The sequence below is a fragment of the Lagopus muta genome, chromosome 24 (assembly GCF_023343835.1).
Source record: "Lagopus muta isolate bLagMut1 chromosome 24, bLagMut1 primary, whole genome shotgun sequence".
NCBI lineage: Eukaryota > Metazoa > Chordata > Aves > Galliformes > Phasianidae > Lagopus > Lagopus muta.
The window spans coordinates 5,430,433-5,450,074 of NC_064456.1; the positions used below are offsets into that span (position 1 = coordinate 5,430,433).

The following is a 19,642-nucleotide window of genomic DNA, read 5'->3' on the forward strand; positions in this document are numbered from 1 at the left end:
GCATGTACATATGAATATATGTATTCTCACTAGTAGATCTCCACCTGCTCAGCCAGAGGTGAACGTGATGAGGCCTCTGGTAATGCTTGTGTTTGTGTGAGTCCCTGAGGAACTCCGAATGCCAAACTGAGGCATTCTCACACTGCTTTATTCTGCATGAGAATACGAACAGCATCCCACCGGGATGTTTGCTTCTCAGTACAGCACTGTTTGCACAGCAGCAGCAGTAAGAAAGGAGGCTGATGTGTTTCATTACGAGTATTAAGTTTCTCTTGCAATTCTAAATTGCTAGTGAATACCATCCCGAGCAGAAATACACGTTGTTGTGAAAATAATAAAGCAAAAAAAAAAATTAGGTACTAAAAGAAAGAAAGGAAAATACTGGAGAAGGAAAGAAATAAGAAAAGAGAAAATAGCACTCAAATGCATTTAAGATGTACGAAAGTGTACTTGCTTCATGGTCCAACAGATAAAAATGGATTCAGGAGTCTCAAGTCCCAAGTCTTGATGTTTCTTGCAGCAAGTGACAAAGTGGTTTTAACAATGGCTGCACTGGGGTAACACCGACACAGAGTTCCACTGCAAACCCAGCCACACAGGGTGCTGGAGACTACCAGCACTGCACTGTGCATTCCAACAGCACCTGGGCAAAAACAGAGCGGTAAGAAGTGAGCATCTACACCCCAGTGAGGAAGACTAACATCTGATCTAAGCTGGGCTTCATTACAAGAGAAGGAAGGAGCTCTGAAGATTTCTCCCATCTTAGGAGCCTCCTAGCAACCTCTTCCCACCTCTTTGCCTTTGTTTAACAAGCTGGAACCAAGCATTTTGAAAAGTCGACGTAACACTCTTCCAGCGATTCCCCCAGCTGTTCTGATTTCCTCCACATCATCTGAAATCTTTTAAAGGCACGGGGAAGAGTAAGACGTAGTGAGGAGGGAGCCTGACACACACCAATTCATCTCTGGAATATGGGCGTTCCACACATGTACAGCAAGAGTGGTCAAGAACTGCATCAACTAGAGGCAGAAAGTGAAGAGTGACTGACACTGGAACTGCTCAGATCACGCAGTGCTGCCAGCTGGCGTGCATCGCTGCACTGCGCCTCGCTGTGCTGGGCAGCTTGAGCAGAAACATCCCAGCACACGCGTACAGCTTCCTTCCATTTCCAGGAAGGTGTCAGACAGCTCCTCAGCTTCGCTCACCGTTTCACACAGTGAAGGAGACGATCAAAACTAGAAGGCAGAAAAGACTCCTTTTCAACAAAGTCCTGCTAAAAGCCATCGCACGCTTTGAATCCATGTTATTTAGCTGTAGACCAAGTAAGTGGACGATTCAACTGCTACGACCCCCTCAGTTGTTTACGTCTGAGTGGCACAAGAAAGCAGGAGAACAGCCTTAAGTTCCCAAAGCTCTGACCTTCATTTATGGAAGTGAAATCAGCCCAAGTCAGTGCAAGTCAGTATGAAAGAAAACATAATGGGAAGAATGGAACATAGAACTTCACCCAGGAATTGGCTACAAACATTGTTTTGCACTATGCCAGCTGTGCCTCAGACGATCTGCCCTGAAGGCAGTTGGCATAGCTGGCCCTACCGGCTTTTTCTGAAGGAGAATGTTCTTCTGGAAGTGGCCTTCTGCTTCTCTTTCATACTGCAGACCTACAGTTCTTCATTATTTCACTGTGGGTTGTGTTCAGTTGATCAGGACAAAGGTGATCCACGAACGTTTGCAAAATCTCAATTAGCTACTGAAATACAGAACAACATTCTCTCACTGCAGAGGCAGAAGATAACTGACCCTGCATATCACCAAGTCTTCCCCAAGGCTTCTAGCTTGGACAAATACATAGCTTGGGCTCCAAGCCTACTAAGAACCTCAGTACAGAGAAACTCCTCTCCCATCCACAAACTGGTCACGCAGGGAAACCGATACCTGCTAGATGTTCTCTGACTGAGAAAAAAATATTCCATTCTCGATTGCTTCTGTTTGTTTTTTAAATACAAAAACAACAAAACAATAGCTTTCAAGTGCCTCTCTGCACTGGCGGACATCTCCCAAAGCAAATTCCATTTTAATAAAGCTAGAATGAGCCAGGAGATGACCGCTCTTGACAGCTCTCCAACTCTTTGCATTAGATTCCAAGTCCGGGGCTGATTCAAGGTATTTCTAAAGAACAAAGTTCATCAGAGGAAGAGGAATAACCATCCTTCTGTGAAGGCAAGGACATCACTTCTCCAGAACACACTGCTACCTAACCCACTTTCACAGGTGAGGCATTCACATATCTTTCAGCAGTAAAGTTCCAGGAGCTCATTCAACAGTTCTCTCCTTGATGAAGCTGCTGTATCTAGCTTAGTCTTGAAGTTAGAAAATATACAAGGTTTAACTTCAGGAAGAAAATCCCCATTAAACAATTGGTTTCAGCAGACTTTCATTTGGAGGAGTTAAATCACTTGAGCAGCAGCTGTCAGTGCAACGAAACTAGGAGACCGACCAGTTTTGAGGACATGAAAGATTGTGACAGGATCAAAAGATGATGAAATACCTCACGTGTCTTTACGACACAGGAACAGCATTCCAAGCTCGTCTCCAGAGGTATTTCCTTCTCTGCCTCCTGAACATGGAGCAAAGCACCTCGGAATTTATTGCGAGTGCTACAGTGCAACCAGTCTGATGTTACGGGAGACATCATCAGGTCTTGCACGGAGTTCAGCTTGAGCCACATAAAGGTGAAGATGGCTGGAATGAGCTCTTTTATCTTCTAGTAACTTCCCCTATTAAACATGAAAGCAACATATTAATACTTTTTTCCACATCAGTCTTTTCAACAACCGCATTAGCTGACAGTTTTTTCACCTCCACTACACAGACTTCAGACTTGATGAAATTACTCCAACATCTTAGAAACAAGATAACAGGGAAAAAAAAACTTCAGCATTCTGCCTCATGTAGATGTTAAGACTGTCAGACAGTTTGATTCAGAGACAGCACACCTTGATACAGAACAGCTAGTCCATATGGGAACTGTTGAATCACAGTCTGAACCTCTGGTTGATCACCTCAGGTGAGCGCTGAGTCAGCCCTGGGAGCACAGGTGAAGGCAATGCAGCTGTGTGACCAGAAGGGATGGAGCCCGGCTGCACCCCTCCTAGACCCCATCTCAGGGCTGACTGCTACTGAGGAAGGATCTCTCCCGGCACATCGCTCCTCGTGCAGTTTCTTGGGAGCCTGCACACCAGTGAGCACTTCTTCATTCATCTCTGATCATCCTTCTCAACGTGATCATCTTACCAGCCGAACTTTTCTACAGACTACATAATATCTGTTTACTTACTGATCAGACACCAGTCCAAATAAAACAACAGAAAGCCAACAGAAGCCCCTAGGAACCTCAACGTCATGGCTGCTGTGCTACATAAAACTAAGTGCCAAAGTGACGTGGTCTGAAAGCATTTACACAGTACTTGAGAATGACAGCACCTCCTACACATTTTTAAACTCACACAACTAAAAAGTAGCTTAGTCACAACAGACACATCAAGTACTGCCTCTCTAAACTCAACTTCTTAGACATTATGACTAACAGTTTCCCCACATTCTTGAACAGATCAGCCTTAAAATGCATGTGAAAGCCCAGAGCTGCAATTTTCACGCAAGCTAGACAAAAACAGCAGGCAGCAAAGAAACTAATATGTAATTGATTTAAGATTCCTGATTCTAAAATAATTTAGCCAAGGAAATATTGAGATGACCAGATGACATGCTAGGAGCACCCAGTCAGATATGAAAGGTTTCTTCAAGGCACAAAGCAGAGATGAGAAGCTGGAACTTACCTTCAATCTGAGAGCAACAGGATTCCCAGGGAGCAGCCTGGCAGCTTTCTCAACCCAGCAGTTTGCTCTTCCATCACTGGCATCTTCATTACATAACAGCTCCGCAATCTTCAGCGCCAGATCTTTCTCTACCGGGTTCAGCTCCACAGAACGCTGGTTTTCCCCGTGCACAAGCAAGACAACACAGGTTACTGCTATCTTGATCTCACAATCCATATAGAGCAGGAAAGAAAATGAAGGCACCCATTCAACAGACCCAGATGTTCCAACTACAACCCTCAGTACACACTTCCTGAACTCACAGTGAAAAGGCCACCGCTAGATGATAGCACTCAGATAAGTGCTAGAATTCAAAAGAGAATAAGAGAAAGAATGCCCAAACCACATCCTCTTCCTCTACAGCTGCTTACTGCTGTACGTAGGCAGCTGGACTAGGACTTCTTATGACGGCCAACTCAATATGGAGACTGATGGGAAAAAAGCACATCATCAAGGGCAAGAGCGCTTCACTGTGTTGGCAACAGGACTTTTCAGCACATCCTCCCCTTGCCCAAAGCCTGAACAAAGGAACTGTGGCTGAGAAGTTCACATTCATTCACTTGCCTACTCTGCCCCTCTCTACCTCTCTAACAAGAATGCCACCAGTAACAAACAAACAGTGCTACTGAAAAACACCCTTGGTCCAGTCTTCCAGCTGCAACTAGATGACCATCATCCCTGCTGGGCAATCCCACAGCAGATACAGAGCCTTAGAACTAAGGGCAATGGGAAGACGATCACAGCAGCTCCAGACGGATCAAGTCAGGACACAAAAGAAAGGATCAACTGGAAAAAGTAAATTAAAAACTGAAGCCAATTCCAGCAAACAAACAATCATTTTTTAAAGTACATCATAGGCAGATTTGGCAATTAAAAAATGTACATCATATAATTTGCCCACAAATAACACATTTTCTTCTCTGGGTTTAAGGAATGTACTGTACACGGGCTTTGGTGCTGCGTGAATGACTGCAGGCAGAGCAGTATCAAAGTGAACACAAAACATTTCATCGGTTAATGTAGAAAGCAGAGAAAAAGACACAGCCTTCAGGCGTGTCAGCAAATCCTCCCAACTTCGTATCATCAGCAAACTTGCTGAGGGTGGCCACCATCCCCTCATCAAGGTCATTGATGAAGATGTCGAACAAGACCGGACCCAGCACAGACCCCTGAGGAACACCGCTGGTTACAGGCCTCCAACCGGACTCTGCACTGCCAACGACGACCATCTGTGCTATGCCAGTCAGCCAGGGGAAATTATAAAAAAAATACCTATTATAGGTATAATAACAGGTATAATAGGTATAAAATACCAATTATTAAAATAACACCTACTATTAAAAATTAAGGGGAAATACCCCAGATTTAATGGGAAAAACAGGGATTTCTGTGAAAAAATCCCAGATTTAAGGGGAAAAACGGATTTCTGGAAGAAAAAGCCATATTTAAGGGGAAATACCCCAGATTTAATGGGAAAAACAGGGATTTATAGGAGAAAAAGCCACATTTAAGGGGAAGAACCCCAGATTTAATGGGGAAACCAGGTATTTCTGTCAGAAAAAGCCATATTTAAGAGGGAAAAACCCCAGATTTAAGGGGAAAAACAGGGATTTCTGTGAGAAAACCCCACATTTAAGGGGAAAAACCCCAAATTTAATGGGAAAACCAGGGATTTCTGGCAGAAAAAGCCTTATTTAGGTGCAAAACCTCCAGATTTAATGGGGAAAAACAGGGATTTCTGTGAGAAAAAGCCATACGTAATGGTAAAAACCCCAGATTTAATAGGAAAAACAGGGATTTCAAGGAGAAAAAGCCATATTTAAGGCGAAAAGCCCCAGATTTGATGGAAAAAAACAGGGATTTCTGTGAGAAAACGCCATATTTAAGGGGAAGAAACCCAGATTTAAGGGGAAAACAGGGATTTCTGTCAGAAAAAGCCATATTTAATGGGAAAAACAGGGATTTTTGGGAGAAAAAATCCATTGTTCAGGGGAAAAGCCCCCGGTGTAATGGGAAAAAACAGGGATTTCTGTGAGAAAACCCCAGATTTACAGGGCAAAGCAGGTATTTCTGTGCAAAAAGCCCAGATTTAAGGGGAAAAACCCCAGATTTAATGGTTAAACCAGGGATTTCTGGCAGAAGAAGCCCTATTTAAGGGCAAAACCTCCAGATTTCTGGGAAAAAAACGGGGATTTCTGTGAGAAAAGCCCAGATTTAAGGGGAACAACAGGGATTTTTGGGAGAAAAAGCCATATTTAAGGGGAAAAGCCCCGGATTTGATGGGAAAACCAGGGATTTCTGGCAGAAACAGCCATTTTTAAGGGTAAAAACTCCAGATTTAAGGGGAAAAGCAGGGATTTCTAGGAGAAAAAGCCATATTTAAGGGGATAAACCCCAGATTGAAGGGGAAACCAGGGATTTCTGGAAGAAAAATGCATTTTTAAGAGGAAAAGTAGGGATTTCTGGCAGAAAAAGCCATATTTAAGGCGAAAAACCCCAGATTTAATGCGAAAAACAGGGATTTTTGGGAGAAAAAGCCATATGTTTCAGGGGGAAAAGCCCAGATTTAATGGGAAAAACAGGGATTCCTGTGAAAAAATCCCAGATTTAAGGGGAAAACCAGGAATTTCAGGCAGAAAATGCAACATTTAAGGGGAAAAACCCCAGATTGAAGGGAAAACCAGGGATTTCTGGCAGAAAAAGCCATTTTTAAGAGGAAAAGAAGGGATTTCTGTCAGAAAAAGCCACATTTAAGGGGAAAAAACCCCAGATTTAAGGGGAAAAACAGGGATTTTTGGGAGAAAAAGCCAGATTTAATGGAAAATGAGAAATTCCTGGCAGAAAAAGCCATATTTAAGGGGAAAAGCCCCAGATTTGATGGGAAAAACAGGGATTTTCACAGAATCACAGAATCACAGAATCACCCGGGTTGGAAGGGACCCCAAGGATCATGTAGTTCCAACCCCCCTGCCTAGCAGGGCCACCAAACATACACATTCAGATCAGGTTGCCCAGGACCCCGTCCAACCTGGCCTTAAACACGTCCAAGGACGGGGCATCCACAACCTCCCTGGGCAGCCCGTTCCAGGGCCTAACCACTCTCCTAGTAAAGAACTTCCCCCTAACATCTCACCTAAATCTTCCCTCCTTCAACTTGGATCCATTTCCCCTAGTCCTGCTGTTGTCAGCCCTTCTGAAGAGTTTACTCCCCTCCTGGGTGTAGGTTCCCTTCAGGTATTGATAGGCTGCAATGAGGTCACCCCGCAGCCTTCTCTTCTCCTGGCTGAACAAGCCCAACTCCCTCAGCCTGTCCTCACAGGGGAGGTGCTCCAGCCCCCTGATCATCTTAGATCCCTCCTCTGGACCCTTTCCAAAATCTCTATGTCTTTCTTGTACTGAGGGCTCCACACCTGGACACAGTACTCTAGATGGGGCCTCACAAGAGCCGAGTAGAGAGGGACAATCACCTCCCTGTCCCTGCTGACCACCCCTCTCCTGATGGAGCCCAGGATCCCATTTGCCTTTTGAGCTGCCAGAGCGCACTGCTGGCTCATATTCAGTCTCTCGTCCATCAGGACCCCCAGGTCCTTCTCTGCCGAGCTGCTCTCAAGGACCGCTCCTCCCAGCCTGTACAGGTGCCTGGGGTTCTTCCGGCCCAAATGCAAAACCCTGCACTTTGCCGTGTTGAACCTCATTAGGTTCACCCGAGCCCAGCCCTCCAGCCTGTCGAGGTCCCTCTGAATGGCATCCCTTCCTTCCACCGTATCAACCGCACCACTCAGCTTGGTGTCGTCAGCAAACTTGCTGAGGGTGCACTCAATTCCCTCATCGATGTCATTAATAAAGATGTTAAAGAGCACCGGTCCCAAGACAGACCCTTGGGGGACACCGCTTGTTACCGGCCTCCACCTGGACATAGAGCCATTGACCACCACCCTCTGTCTGCGGCCTTTCAACCAATTGCTTATCCATCGGGTCGTCCACCCATCAAATCCACTTCCCTCCAATTTGCAGATGAGGATGTGGTGGGGGACCATATCAAAGGCCTTGCTCAGGTCCAGGTAAATGACATCGGTCGCCTTCCCTTCGTCCACCAATGCCGTCACTCCATCATAGAAGGCCACAAGATTAGTTAGGCATGACCTTCCTTTGGTGAAGCCGTGCTGGCTGTCTCGGATCACATGCTCATTCTTTATGTGACCGAGCATGTTGTCCAGGAGGATCTGTTCCATGATCTTCCCAGGCACGGAGGTGAGACTCACCGGCCTGTAGTTTCCCGGGTCCTCCCTGCTCCCCTTCTTGTATATGGGAGTGACGTGACCCTTCCTCCAGTCGTCCGGGACCTCACCTGACAGCCACGACTTCTCAAATATGATGGAGAGCGGCTCGGCAACCACCTCAGCCAGCTCCTTCAGGACCCTGGGATGCACGCCATCCGGCCCCATAGACTTGTATTCATTCAGTCTAAGGAGGCACTCTCGGACTTGCTCTGCCCTTACAGTGGGGAGGGATTTACCTCCTTGGTCCCCACATAGAGGTTTGGTGGTGCAGGGTTCAGGGACATGAAAAAGACTAGAATCCTGGCCACTAGTGAAGACCAAGGTGAAGAACTCATTCAGCACCTCGGCTTTCTCTTCATCTGTTGAAGCCAGTTCTCCTTTTAAATTTACCAAAGTAGGTACGCCCGTTTTGGCCTGTCTCTTCTGGGCAATGTACCTGTAGAAGGTTTTCTTATTGTTTTTCACGTCCCTTGCCAAGTTCAGTTCTGCCTGCGCCTTGGCTTCCCTGATCCCACGTCTGCAAGTCCGGACGGCATTCCTGTACTCTTCCCAGGTGACACAGCCTTGTTTCCAGAGCTTGTACACCCCTTTCTTCGCCCTCAGTTCTCTCAGCAGGTCCTTGCTGAGCCATGCCGGTTTCCTACCTCGCCTGCCCACTTTCTTATTCAGAGGAATGGAGACCTCTTGTGCTTCCAGGAGGGCATCTTTGAAGAGCCGCCAGCTCTCCTCAACATCCTTGTCTTTGAGGGCAGCGCGCCAGGGGATCTTGGCCAGCAATCCATTGAGTAGCTTGAAGTCTGCTCTTCTGAAGTTCAGTGTCCTGGTCCTGCTCTTTGCCAGGCCCACATTGCTTGAGATCACAAACTCAACCAGGGCGTGGTCGCTGGAGCCCAGGCAGCCTCCAACCTTGACGCCTTTGATGATCTCCTCGGCGTTGGTGAGCAGCAGGTCCAGCAACGCTTCACCTCTGGTCGGTCTGTCCAATACCTGAACCAGAAAGCTATCATCAATGGATTCCAAGAGCCTTCTGGAGCTCTTGCAGCTCGCCGTGTGGTTTTCCCAGCAGATGTCCGGATGGTTGAAGTCCCCCACCAGGACAAGAGCCCGTGAGCCAGACATCTCATGCATCTGGAGCAAGAAAGCCTCGTCAACAGCCTCCCCTTGATCAGGTGGTCTGTAGTATACCCCTAACACCAGCTGACCTATATTTGTCCCATCTCTAATCCTAACCCACAGGCTCTCAACCTGTTCCTGACTGCTTCTCGTAGGGAGCTCCTCACAGTTTATCCAATCTCTGACATAGAGAGCAACTCCCCCACCCCTCCTACCTCGCCTATCTCTCCTAAAGAGTCTATAGCCGTCGATGGCAGTATCCCAATTGTGGGAGTCATCCCACCATGTTTCTGTGATAGCAACAAGGTCATAACTTCCCGAGTGCATCACAGTTTCCAGTTCCTCCTGCTTGTTACTCAGACTGCGTGCGTTGGTATAAAGGCACTTCAGCCGGGCTATCCGTCTCGCCACCTTTATAAGGGATCTAGGATCCCCTAGAACAGCAGCATCCCCAGCATCCCCCTGCCCTAGATCTAGCCCAAAATCGGGCTGCCACCCGAGGAGCTCTTTGTGAGCGCAGGAGGCTGCACAATGGCTGCAGGAGCGCCCCGTCCTCCTGCAGATCCTCCTTCGTGCTGCAGCGTGGCTGGCTGGAGAAGGTTTGTGTTTCTCCGGGCACGAACAACACGTCCTCCATCGCCTCCGGTGTGCTGGATCACGGCTGGCTGGTTAAGATCTGTGTCTACCAGGGTAGCATCACCCAATCCTTTCTCAGCTCCTTCCGTGTGCTGGATCACGGGTAGCTGGCTGACGTCTGTCTTTGTTAGAGTAGTGCCCCCCCATCCGGCTCCACCTCCTGTCGTGTTCTGGAGCACAGACGGCTGGCTGAGGCTTGTATTTGTTGGAGTAGAATGTCCCGGTCTTCCTACTGCTCCAGCCTCGTGCAGCATCACAGGTGGCTGGCTAAGCATTGTATCTGTCGGTGGAGCATCTCCTGATCCTCCTACAGCTCTGCTCTTCTTCTCAAACACGGCTCCTCTCTTGTTCTTTAACATGGTTGGCTGGATAATGTCTGTATTTCTCGGGGTAGCAGCACCCTGACCTCCCACAGCTCCTTCTGTCAGCTGCACTATGGATAGCTGGCTGAGCATGCTGGTTATCTGATCAATGTCTGCCGATCCTCCTACGGATCCTCCCTTGTCCTGCATCATGGAGGGCTGGCTAAGATCTGTATTTCTCTGAGTGTTTCTGGGGGTAGCAGCACCCCGACCTCCCACAGCTCCTCTCTTGTGCTGGATCATGGGTGCCTGGCCATGCTTGGTATTTCTTTGTGTCATGTCTCCAGATGCTCCTACAGCTCCTTCTGTGAGCTGCACCATGGATAGCTGGCTGAGCATGCTGGTTATCTGGTCAATGTCTCCTGATCCTCCCTCAGCTCCTCCCTTGTGCTGGACCATGGAGGGCTGGCCAAGATTTGTACTTGTCTGAGTGTTTCTGGGGGTAGCAGCACCCCGACCTCCCTCAGCTCCTCCCTTATCTTGGATCATGGAGGGCTGGCTAAGATCTGGATTTGCCTGAGTGTTTCTCATGGTAGCAGCACCCCGACCTCCTACAGCTCCTTTCGTGTGCTGCACCATGGGTGCCTGGCCATGCTCTGTATTTCTCTGGGTCATGTCTCCCAATCCTCCTACAGCTCTTCTCTTGTTCTGAAACGTGTCCTCTCTCTTGTTCTCAAACACGGCTTTTCTCTTGTTCTTTGACATGGCTGGCTGGATTATGTGAGTGTTACTGGGGGTAGCAGCGCCCCAACCTCCCTCAGCTCCTCCCTTATGCTGGACCATGGAGGGCTGGCTAAGATTTGTACTTGTCTTAGTGTTTCTGGGGGTAGTAGCACCCCGACCTCCATCAGCTCCTCCCTTGGGCTGGACCATGGAGGGCTGGCCAAGATTTGTACTTGTCTTAGTGTTTCTGGGGGTAGCAGCACCCTGACCTCCATCAGCTCCTCCCTTGTGCTGGACCATGGAGGGCTGGCTAACGATCACGGCAGTCTGGGCACTGGCACCCCCTGCTCCTACAGCCCCTCCCACATGCTGGACCATTGTGGGCTGGTTGTGGACTGTGCTTATCTGGTTTCTGGTAGGGCATCTTCCTCCACGTGCTCTCACGCGCTGCAGCACGGGTGCCCGGACAGTGTTTCTGTATCTCTGGAAAGTGGAACGCCATCCTCCTCTGGCTCCTCCGACGGAACCTGAAAACAAAGAAGAAAGGATGCAAAGCCATTTGCACAACGCCGACCAAGCCAGCAAGAAGTCTTGGCTGGAGGGCCGGGCTCAGAGAGTGGCGGTGAATGGAGTTAAACCCAGCTGGCAACTGGTCATGAGCGGTGTGCCCCAGGGCTCGGTGCTGGGCCTGTCCTCCTCGATATCTTGATTGATGACCTGGAGGAGGGCATCGAGTGCACCCTCGGTACATTCGCAGATGGCACCAAATTGACTGGAAGGGGGTGGCGAGGCCACACAGAGGGATCTGGACAGGCTGGAGAGCTGGGCTGAAGCCCATGGAATGGGTTTCAACAAGGCCAAATGCCGGGTCCTGCACTTGGGCTACAACAACCCCAGGCGACGCTGCAGGCTTGGGGCGGTGTGGCTGGAGGACGGCGTAGAGGAAATGGACCTGGGGGTATGGATGGATGCTGGGCTGAACAGGAGCCAGCAGTGTGCTCAGGTGGCCAGGAAGGCCAAGGGCAGCCTGGCCTGCATCAGAAACAGCGCTGCCAGCAGGAGCAAGGAGGTGATTGTGCCCTGTACTCAGCACTGGTGAGGCCGCACCTCAAGTGCTGTGTCCAGTTTTGGGCCCCTCACTGCAAGAAAGACGTCGAGGCCCTGGAACGTGTTAAAGGAGGGCGACAAAGCTGGTGAGGGGTCTGGAACACAGGGCTGATGAGGAGAGGCTGAAGGAGCTGGGAATGTTCAGCCTGGAGAAGAGGAGGCTCAGGGGAGACCTCACTGCTCTCTATGACTGCCTGAAGGGAGGCTGCAGTGAGCTGGGGGTCGGCCTCTGCTCTCGTGTCATCAGTGATAGGCACAGAGGGAGTGGCTTCAAGCTACGGGGAGATTCAGGCTGGACATGAGGAAGAATTGCTTTTTGGAAAGGGTGGTCAGGCACTGGAATGGATGCCCAGGGAGGTGGTGGAGTCACCGACCCTGGGGGTGTTGAAGGAAAGACTGTATGTTGTGTTGAGGGGCACGGTTCAGTGGGAGCTGTTGGTAAGAGGTGAACGGTTGGACTGGATGGGCTTTGAGGTCTTTTCCAACCTTGGTGATTCTTTGATTCTATGATTCTAAGTCGGAAGCAAAACGCGCTCCCGGCGAGTCAGCCCGGGCACGGCCGAAACGCAGCCCCCTCCCCCGCAGCCCCGCCGCGGCGTCCCCGTGCCCGCAGCAGCTCGCCGGCCGTCCCGTGCGATGGGAGCCGCTCCGCACAGCCCGACCCCCGCCCGGAATGGCGGCGCCCAGAACGGTCGCGCACGCGGGGGCTCCGGTCCGGCCGGCCGGCGCCGGCTATCAGCGGCCGTGCCGCCCGGCAGAGGAGCCCCGAGCCGCTTCCCGACTGCGGCTGCCGGATGCGCGGTCGCAGACGCGGCGTTTCGGGGACGAGCGCCGGTGGGGAGCGGCGCGGAGTGGCTCCGCGCGGCAGCTCCCCCCCCCGCAGCCCCGCCGCCGCGTCCCCGTGCCCGCAGCGGCTCGCCGGCCGTCCCGCGCGATGGGAGCCGCTCCGCGCAGCCCGACCCCGCCCGGAATGGCGGCAGCGCCCGGAACGATCGTGCACGCAGGGGTCCGGTCTGGGCGGACGGCGCCGGCTATCAGCGGCCGTGCCGCCCGGCAGAGGAGCCCCGAGCCGCTTCCCGACTGCGGCTGCCGGACGCGCAGTCGCAGACGCGGCGTTTCGGGGACGAGCGCCGGCACGGAGCAGCGCGGAGCGGCGCGGCTCTGCACGGCTGCTCCTCCCCCGGCTCCCCGCCGCCCATTCCGTACCTGCGGAGAGGCGCCCCCAGCTGCTGCTGAGCCGCACGCTCTGGCGCTGGTCGCCGAAGCGGCAGCGCCGCCGCAGGATGCGTTGCGAAGCAGACATGGCTGCGAGCCGACCGACTGCTGCCGCCTAATGGCGCCAACCGACAGGCAATAACGGCCGCGTCTCGGGACCCCGTTCCGTGACGTCGCCGAGGGGAGCCGCGCGCTGAGGGGGGGTTGATGGGATAGGGGAGATCCGTGGGGGAATGGGGGGATAGGAGGGGATGAAGAGAGATGGGGGGATACGGGGGGATATGGGGGGGATACAGGGGGATATGGGGGGATACGGGTGGGTGGGGGGGTTGGGGGGAAATAGGGGGGATATGGGGGGATGTGGAGGATATGGGGGGATGGGGGGAGAATGGGGGGGGTGCAGGGGATTTGGGGGGATATGGGGGGCAGGGGGGATATGGGGGGGATTTACGGGGGAAATGGAGGGGCATGGGTGGACGGGGGGGCAATGTGTGGTAATGAGGGGAAATGGGGGGATAGGGGAGATATGGGGAGGTATGGGGGGGATGAGGAGGGCTGGAGGGATGTGGGGGGGTGGGGGGGTGGACGGAATGGGGGCGATATGGGCGGGCAGGGGATGGGGGGAAATAAGGGGACGGAGGGTTTGGGGGGGATTTAAGCGGTACGAGGAGGGGTTGAGAGGGAGAGGGGGGGTTGAGGGGGATGGAGGGGAATGGGGGGGCAGGGGAGATAAGGGGGATGTGGGGGGATGGGAAGGATATGGGGGATGGGGGGGTCATAAGGGTGGGGAGGGATGGGGGATGCAGCATATGGGGGGAGTAGGGGGGACAGGGGGAATAAGGGGGGATATGGAGGGATAGGAGGATTTGGGGGGTGGGGGGAGAAAGGGGAAATGGGGGGGATATGAGGGGGTATGGTGGGGTGGGGGGCTATGGGGTGAATGGGGAGATAGGGGGGGATTTAGAGGGGGTGAGGGGGAATATGGGGGAAATGGGGGATTTGGGGGGTAGGGGAGATATGGGGGGATAGGAGGGGATGAAGAGAGATGGGATGGAGGGAAATATGAGGGATATGGGGGGATGAGGGAAGAATGGGTGGGTGCAGGGAATTTGGGGGGATATGGGAAGGGAGGGGGGATATGGGGGGGATTTAGGGGGGATATGGAGGGGCATGGGTGGACGGGGGGGCAATGTGTGGGAATGAGGGGAAATGGGGGACATGGGGGATAGGGGAGACACGGGGGGGTATGGGGGCTCAGGGGAATGGGGGGATGCAGGGTATGGGTGGTATCGGAGGATAGGGAGAATAAGGGGGGATATGGGGGGACGTGGAGGGAACGGGGGGTGGCAGAGATTTGGGGGGATGGCAGAGATGGGGGGGGAGAAGGGGGGTGGGGGGATCAGAGTTGGAGCCATGTGCACACAGTTATTTCCAATGGCATTCATTAAAGTTCAGTGTCAGCTCTTTCAGGATTTCAGGAGTCGAAAGATGCGTAGATAAAAAACGGCCCTCCTGTGCGCTCACTGTGATGAACCTAATTATCCTCCCAGGGCCACGTGAGCAGCAAACTGTCATGAGCAATGAAATCAAGCACCTGATTGCTGGTACTGCCACTGAAATGGGGAGGTTGGTTCAGAGACACAAGTGTGACTTCAGGGGCAGTGAGATCAAGCAGCCCTAGCGTGGAACCGAACAGACTCTGCTGCTCAATTCAAGCCCCATTCCATTTCTGAACAGCCAGTCCAACAGCATTTCTTTATGATGGAGTCCAACCGAGGAGCGAAATGCACAGCTGTATGTGCAGCACTGAGCAGAGTGGGAGGTTCAGGGGATGGAGTACGCAGCTTTCAAAGCCCATCGAATTGAAGCGCAGTCACAAACTGCACATCTGCTCTGCTTTGCCAGCTTACATCCCAGGCTGTATTTTTAATGACAGTCGCCAGATCCTTTCAGAAAACATCTCACACCACACCAGCTGTGGTGAAGCCGTGATGGCCAGCGGTTCTTGTAAGCTGATTTTGTTGGGCATCTCTGCAATGCTTCTCCTGCCTGCAGTCCCAAGCACGGAGACTCAGGGACGTGCAGGCACTGCAATGCCAGTCAGCCAGTGCTCAACCCACCTCACTGTCCACTCGTCTGTCCCACAGCTTTGTTACAAGGATGTGGTGGGGGACAGCATCAAAAGCCTTGCTGAAATCAAGGTAGGCCACATCCACTGCTCTCCCCCCATCCACCCAGCCAGAGACAACATCACAGAAGGCCACCAGGTTGGTGGAGCACGACCTCCCCCTGCTGAACCCGTGCTGACTGCTCCTCATCACCTCCTTTTATTCCAGTTTAAATTCCAGCTTAAACCCTCAACCACAGCCCCCAAGGACCCCCCCCCCGCCCCACGTAGGACCCCACATCCTCTCCACACCCCCTTCCACCCCACACAGAGCTTTGTGGGCCTCAGTGCCCCTCCAGCCCCCCAAATTAACCCCCCAGGGACACTTTGATCCCAACCCCCTCCTCCACCCCTTAAAAAAAAAAAAAACCACAACGACCCCCCCCACCACAAACGCCATCATTGATGTGGGCAGAGGGGATGTTCTGGGGTTGGTACCCAGCGTTGGTGCAGTGGAAATGGCCATTGGGGCAGGCTGAGGTCCCTGAGGTGGGGGGGGAAGGGGGGGGTCAGGGAGGACAACCCCCAGGACGGGGGGGTGCAGGGCAGGGGGGCACAAAATTGTGGGGGGGGGGCACAGGGTGTGGGGGGAGGCAAAGGGCGGGGGGGAGGGGAGGGGTAAGGGTGTGTGGGGGGGGTGAAGGGTGGAGAGGGGTGCGAAGGGGGTGTGTGTGTGGGGGAGAGCGAAGGGTGGGGTGGGGGTGAAGGGTATGAGGGTGCAAAGGGATTGGGGGAGTTGGAAGGTGAGGGGGGGCACAGGGCAGGTAAGCACAAAATTGTGGGGGGGGGGGCACAGGGTGTGGGGGAGGGACACGGTGTGGGGGAGGGGGGGGCAAGGGTGAGGGAGGGGCCTAAGGGTGTGGGGTTGGAGAAGGATCGAGGGGAAGGGGGGCAAGGGTGGGGGGGGTTGGAAGGTGAGGGGGGGCACAGCTCATCAGGGGGGTGCAGGGCGGGTGGACACAAAATTGGGGAGGGGGGCACAGGGTGAGGGGGGGGATCATCAGGAGAAAGCGGGGCAAGGGGGGCACACGGCATTGGGGGGGTGCAGGGTGAAGGGGGGTGCGGGGAACACAGAGTGTGGGAGGGGCAAAATTCAGGGGGGGGGCACAGGGTGTGGGGGGGGCCACCCAGAGGGGTCCCCTCATTTTGGGGATGGGGGTCGCAGCCCCTGCAGACCGCTTCAGGGGGGGCTCACCAGGTTCGTCAGAGCCGTCGCGACAGTCGCAATAGTCGTCATTGACCCACTTGAAGGCGATGGTGGAGGAACCGTCCAGGCAGGTGAAAGGCTGGGATTCCTCATAGAAGTGACGGTCTGGGGGTTGGGGGGGGTTAAGGGGGGGGTGCCCTCAAATGGGGGGAGGTCTAGGGGGGTCCGGGGGGGGCAGCAGGGGGTGGTCACTCACTGCTCAGTGAGACGCCGCAGGGCCGCGTCACTTCCACAGCATCCGGGGGGGGGGGCCAGCAGCAGGGGCAGCAGCATGGAAGGGGGGCTGGGGTGGAAAAAGGGGAGGGGGGGCTGGAATCTATAACCCCACCCCCCCCCTCCCCCGCTGGCCCCCCCGGCCCCACAGACCCCCAGCTCCCTATAGATGCTCGTCAGCTACTCACAGATCGCCCTGGGGATATTTAAAGCCACCCCCCTCCCCCCAAAGGTTCCCTACAGGGTTCCTGCTGCTCCCCCTACAAAGCCCCAGTGCTCCCCCCCATACAGACCCTCCCATACAGACCCCCCCCATACAGACCCCCCCCATACAGACCCCCCCCCATATCCCCATGCAGACCCTCTCATACAGACCCCCGCCATGTCCCTATACAGACCCCCCCAGGCCTTCCCCCCCTACGGACCCCCTCCCCAATACAGACCCCCTCCACGTTCCCATGCCGACACCCCCCAAGGCTTCCCTCCCATACAGACCCCCCTATACAAATCCCTTCCCCATATCCCCATACAGACTAGACCAGCCCCCATAACGACCCACCCCATGTCCCCATGCAGACCCCCCCATACAGACCCCTCCCATGTCCCCACACAAACTCCCTCCCCATACAGACCCCATTCATGGCCCTATACAGACCCCCCCATGTCCCCATGCAGATCCCCCCCCATTCAAAACCCCCCCCACACAGACCCCCCATACAGACCCCTCAGCCCCCCTGCAGACCCCCCCACTCCCCCCTCAGTACCCCATCTCCCCCCTTCAGACCACGTGACCCTACACAGACCCCTCAGACTCACCCAAATCGCCACCGAGACCCCCACAGACCCCCACACCCCCTCCACCCCACACAAAGCTTCGGGGGTCTCTCAGTGCCCCTCTAGGAACCCCCATCTCCTACACAGCCCCCAAAGCACCCCCCTAGAGACAGATGATGCCCCCCCCCACCTTGAGGCCTCCCCCAATACCCTCAACCACCACCCCCCAAGGACCCCCCCCACCCCACATAGGACACCACATCCTCTCCACAGCCCCCTCCACCCCACACAGAGCTTTGAGGGCCTCAGTGCCCCTCCAGGCCCCCCAATCCCCTACAGCGCCCCCAAATTAACCCCCCAGGGACACTTTGATCCCAAACCCCTCCTCCCCCCACATAAAAAACACCCCACAACGACCCCCCCCCACTCACCACAGACGCCATCATTGACATGGCCAGAGGGGATGTTCTGGGATCAGTACCCAGCGTTGGTGCAGTGGAAATGACCATTGGGGCAGGCTGAGGTCCCTGAGGTGGGGGGGGTAGAGGGGGGGGTCAGGGAGGAGGAACCCCAGGAGTGGGGGGTGCAGGGGAGGGGGGGCACAAAATTGCGGGGGGGTCACAGGTGTGGGGTGGGAGACAGTGTGCGGGTAGAGGGGCTGAGGGTGGGGGGGGGAAAGGGTGGGGGGGAGTGAAAGGTGGGGCCCAAGGGTGTGTGGGGGGGGGGGGGAATGTGGAGAAGGGTGTGGGGGGGGTGAAGGGTGGGGAGGGGGGAGCACCAAGGATGTGGGGGGGGGGCCAAGTGTGTGGTGCCAAGGGTGTTGGGGAGGTGGGGGGGGAGGGCAAACGTGGGGGAAGGGGGTGTGAGTAGATAAGGGTGGGAAGGAGGAGCAAAGGGAGAGGGGGGGCAAACGAGGGGGGGCAAGGGTTTGGGGGGGAGGGGGGGTGAAGGGTTGGGCTGATTGGAAAGTGAGGGGGGCACAGGGCATCAGGGTGGTGCAGGGCGGGGGGGCATGAAACTGTGGGGGTGGCACAGGATGTGGGGTGGGACACGGTGGGGGGGGGCAAAGGGCACGGGAGGGTCATAGAGTGGGGGGGGGCACAGGGAATAGGGGGGAGAGCAGGTGAGGGGGGGGCACACCGACATTGGGGGGGGTGCAGGGGGGGGGTGCAAAATTCTAGGGGGGGCACAGAGCTTTGGGGATGGGGGCAGGCACAGGGTGTGGGGGGGCCAACCGGGAGGGTTCCCCCATTGAGGGAAGGGGTCGAAGCCCCTGCAGACCGCTTTGGGGGAGGGGGGGAGCAGGGGGGGGGCTCACCAGGTTCGTCAGAGACCCCCACACCCCCCTCCACCCCACACAAAGCTTCGGGGGTCTCTCAGTGCACCTCTAGGAACCCCCCATCTCCCCCCCCCCCCCACCTTGAGACCCCCCCCAATACCCTCAACCACCACCCCCCAAGGGACCCCCCCCCCACCCCACATAGGACACCACATCCTCTCCACAGCCCCCTCCACCCCACACAGAGCTTTGAGGGCCTCAGTGCCCCTCCAGGCCCCCCAAATTAACCCCCCGGGGGACACTTTGATTCCAACCCCCTCCTCCCCCCCCCCTAAAAAACACCTCACAACGACCCCCTCACTCACCACAGACGCCATCATTGACGTGGCCAGAGGGGATGTTCTGGGGTCGGTACCCAGCGTTGGTGCAGTGAAATGGCCATTGGGGCAGGCTGAGGTCCCTGAGGTGGGGGGGGGGGTAGAGGGGGGGTCAGGGAGGAGGATCCCCAGGAGTGGTGGGTGCAGCGCAGGGGGGCACAAAATTGTGGGGGGGCACAGGGTGTGGGGTGGGAGACGATGTAGGGGGAGAGGGTCTAAGGGTGAGGGGGGGGGGGCAAAGGGTGGGGGGGAGTGAAAGGTGGGGCCCCAAGGGTGTGGGGGTGGAGAAGGGTCGGGGGGAGGGGGAGCAAGGGTGGAAGGGGTTGGAAGGTGAGGGGGGGCACAGGGCATCAGGGGGGGTGCAGGGCGACTGG

At 54.7% G+C, this 19,642-nt stretch overlaps 1 protein-coding gene and 1 long non-coding RNA gene across 6 annotated transcripts; both read right to left on the reverse strand.

The window, feature by feature from the left end:
- Positions 1-9,663: 9,663 nt before the first annotated feature.
- Positions 9,664-13,465, reverse strand: LOC125684314 (uncharacterized transmembrane protein DDB_G0289901-like). 4 transcript variants are annotated; one of them, XM_048926376.1, is made up of 3 exons: positions 13,243-13,465; positions 11,199-11,456; positions 9,664-11,108 (listed from the first exon to the last, which is right to left on the reverse strand). In XM_048926376.1, the coding sequence occupies exons 1-3, from the start codon at positions 13,337-13,339 to the stop codon at positions 9,742-9,744; spliced, it is 1,722 nt and encodes a 573-aa protein (XP_048782333.1). In that variant the 5' UTR covers positions 13,340-13,465; the 3' UTR covers positions 9,664-9,741. The 4 variants fall into 4 exon arrangements, with proteins under 4 accessions (XP_048782333.1, XP_048782334.1, XP_048782335.1 ...); XM_048926377.1 differs by having other exon boundaries at positions 9,664-11,018; positions 11,109-11,456; XM_048926378.1 differs by having other exon boundaries at positions 9,664-10,478; positions 10,725-11,456.
- Positions 13,466-15,783: 2,318 nt separating this feature from the next.
- On the reverse strand, positions 15,784-19,352 carry LOC125684332 (uncharacterized). Of its 2 annotated transcripts, XR_007373285.1 has the most exons (5): positions 18,931-18,944; positions 18,044-18,139; positions 16,822-16,908; positions 16,614-16,730; positions 15,784-15,902 (listed from the first exon to the last, which is right to left on the reverse strand). It is a non-coding gene; the product is annotated as an uncharacterized LOC125684332 (long non-coding RNA). The 2 variants fall into 2 exon arrangements; XR_007373286.1 differs by lacking the exons at positions 18,044-18,139; positions 18,931-18,944 and adding an exon at positions 19,257-19,352.
- Between the last annotated feature and the right edge of the window lie 290 nt (positions 19,353-19,642).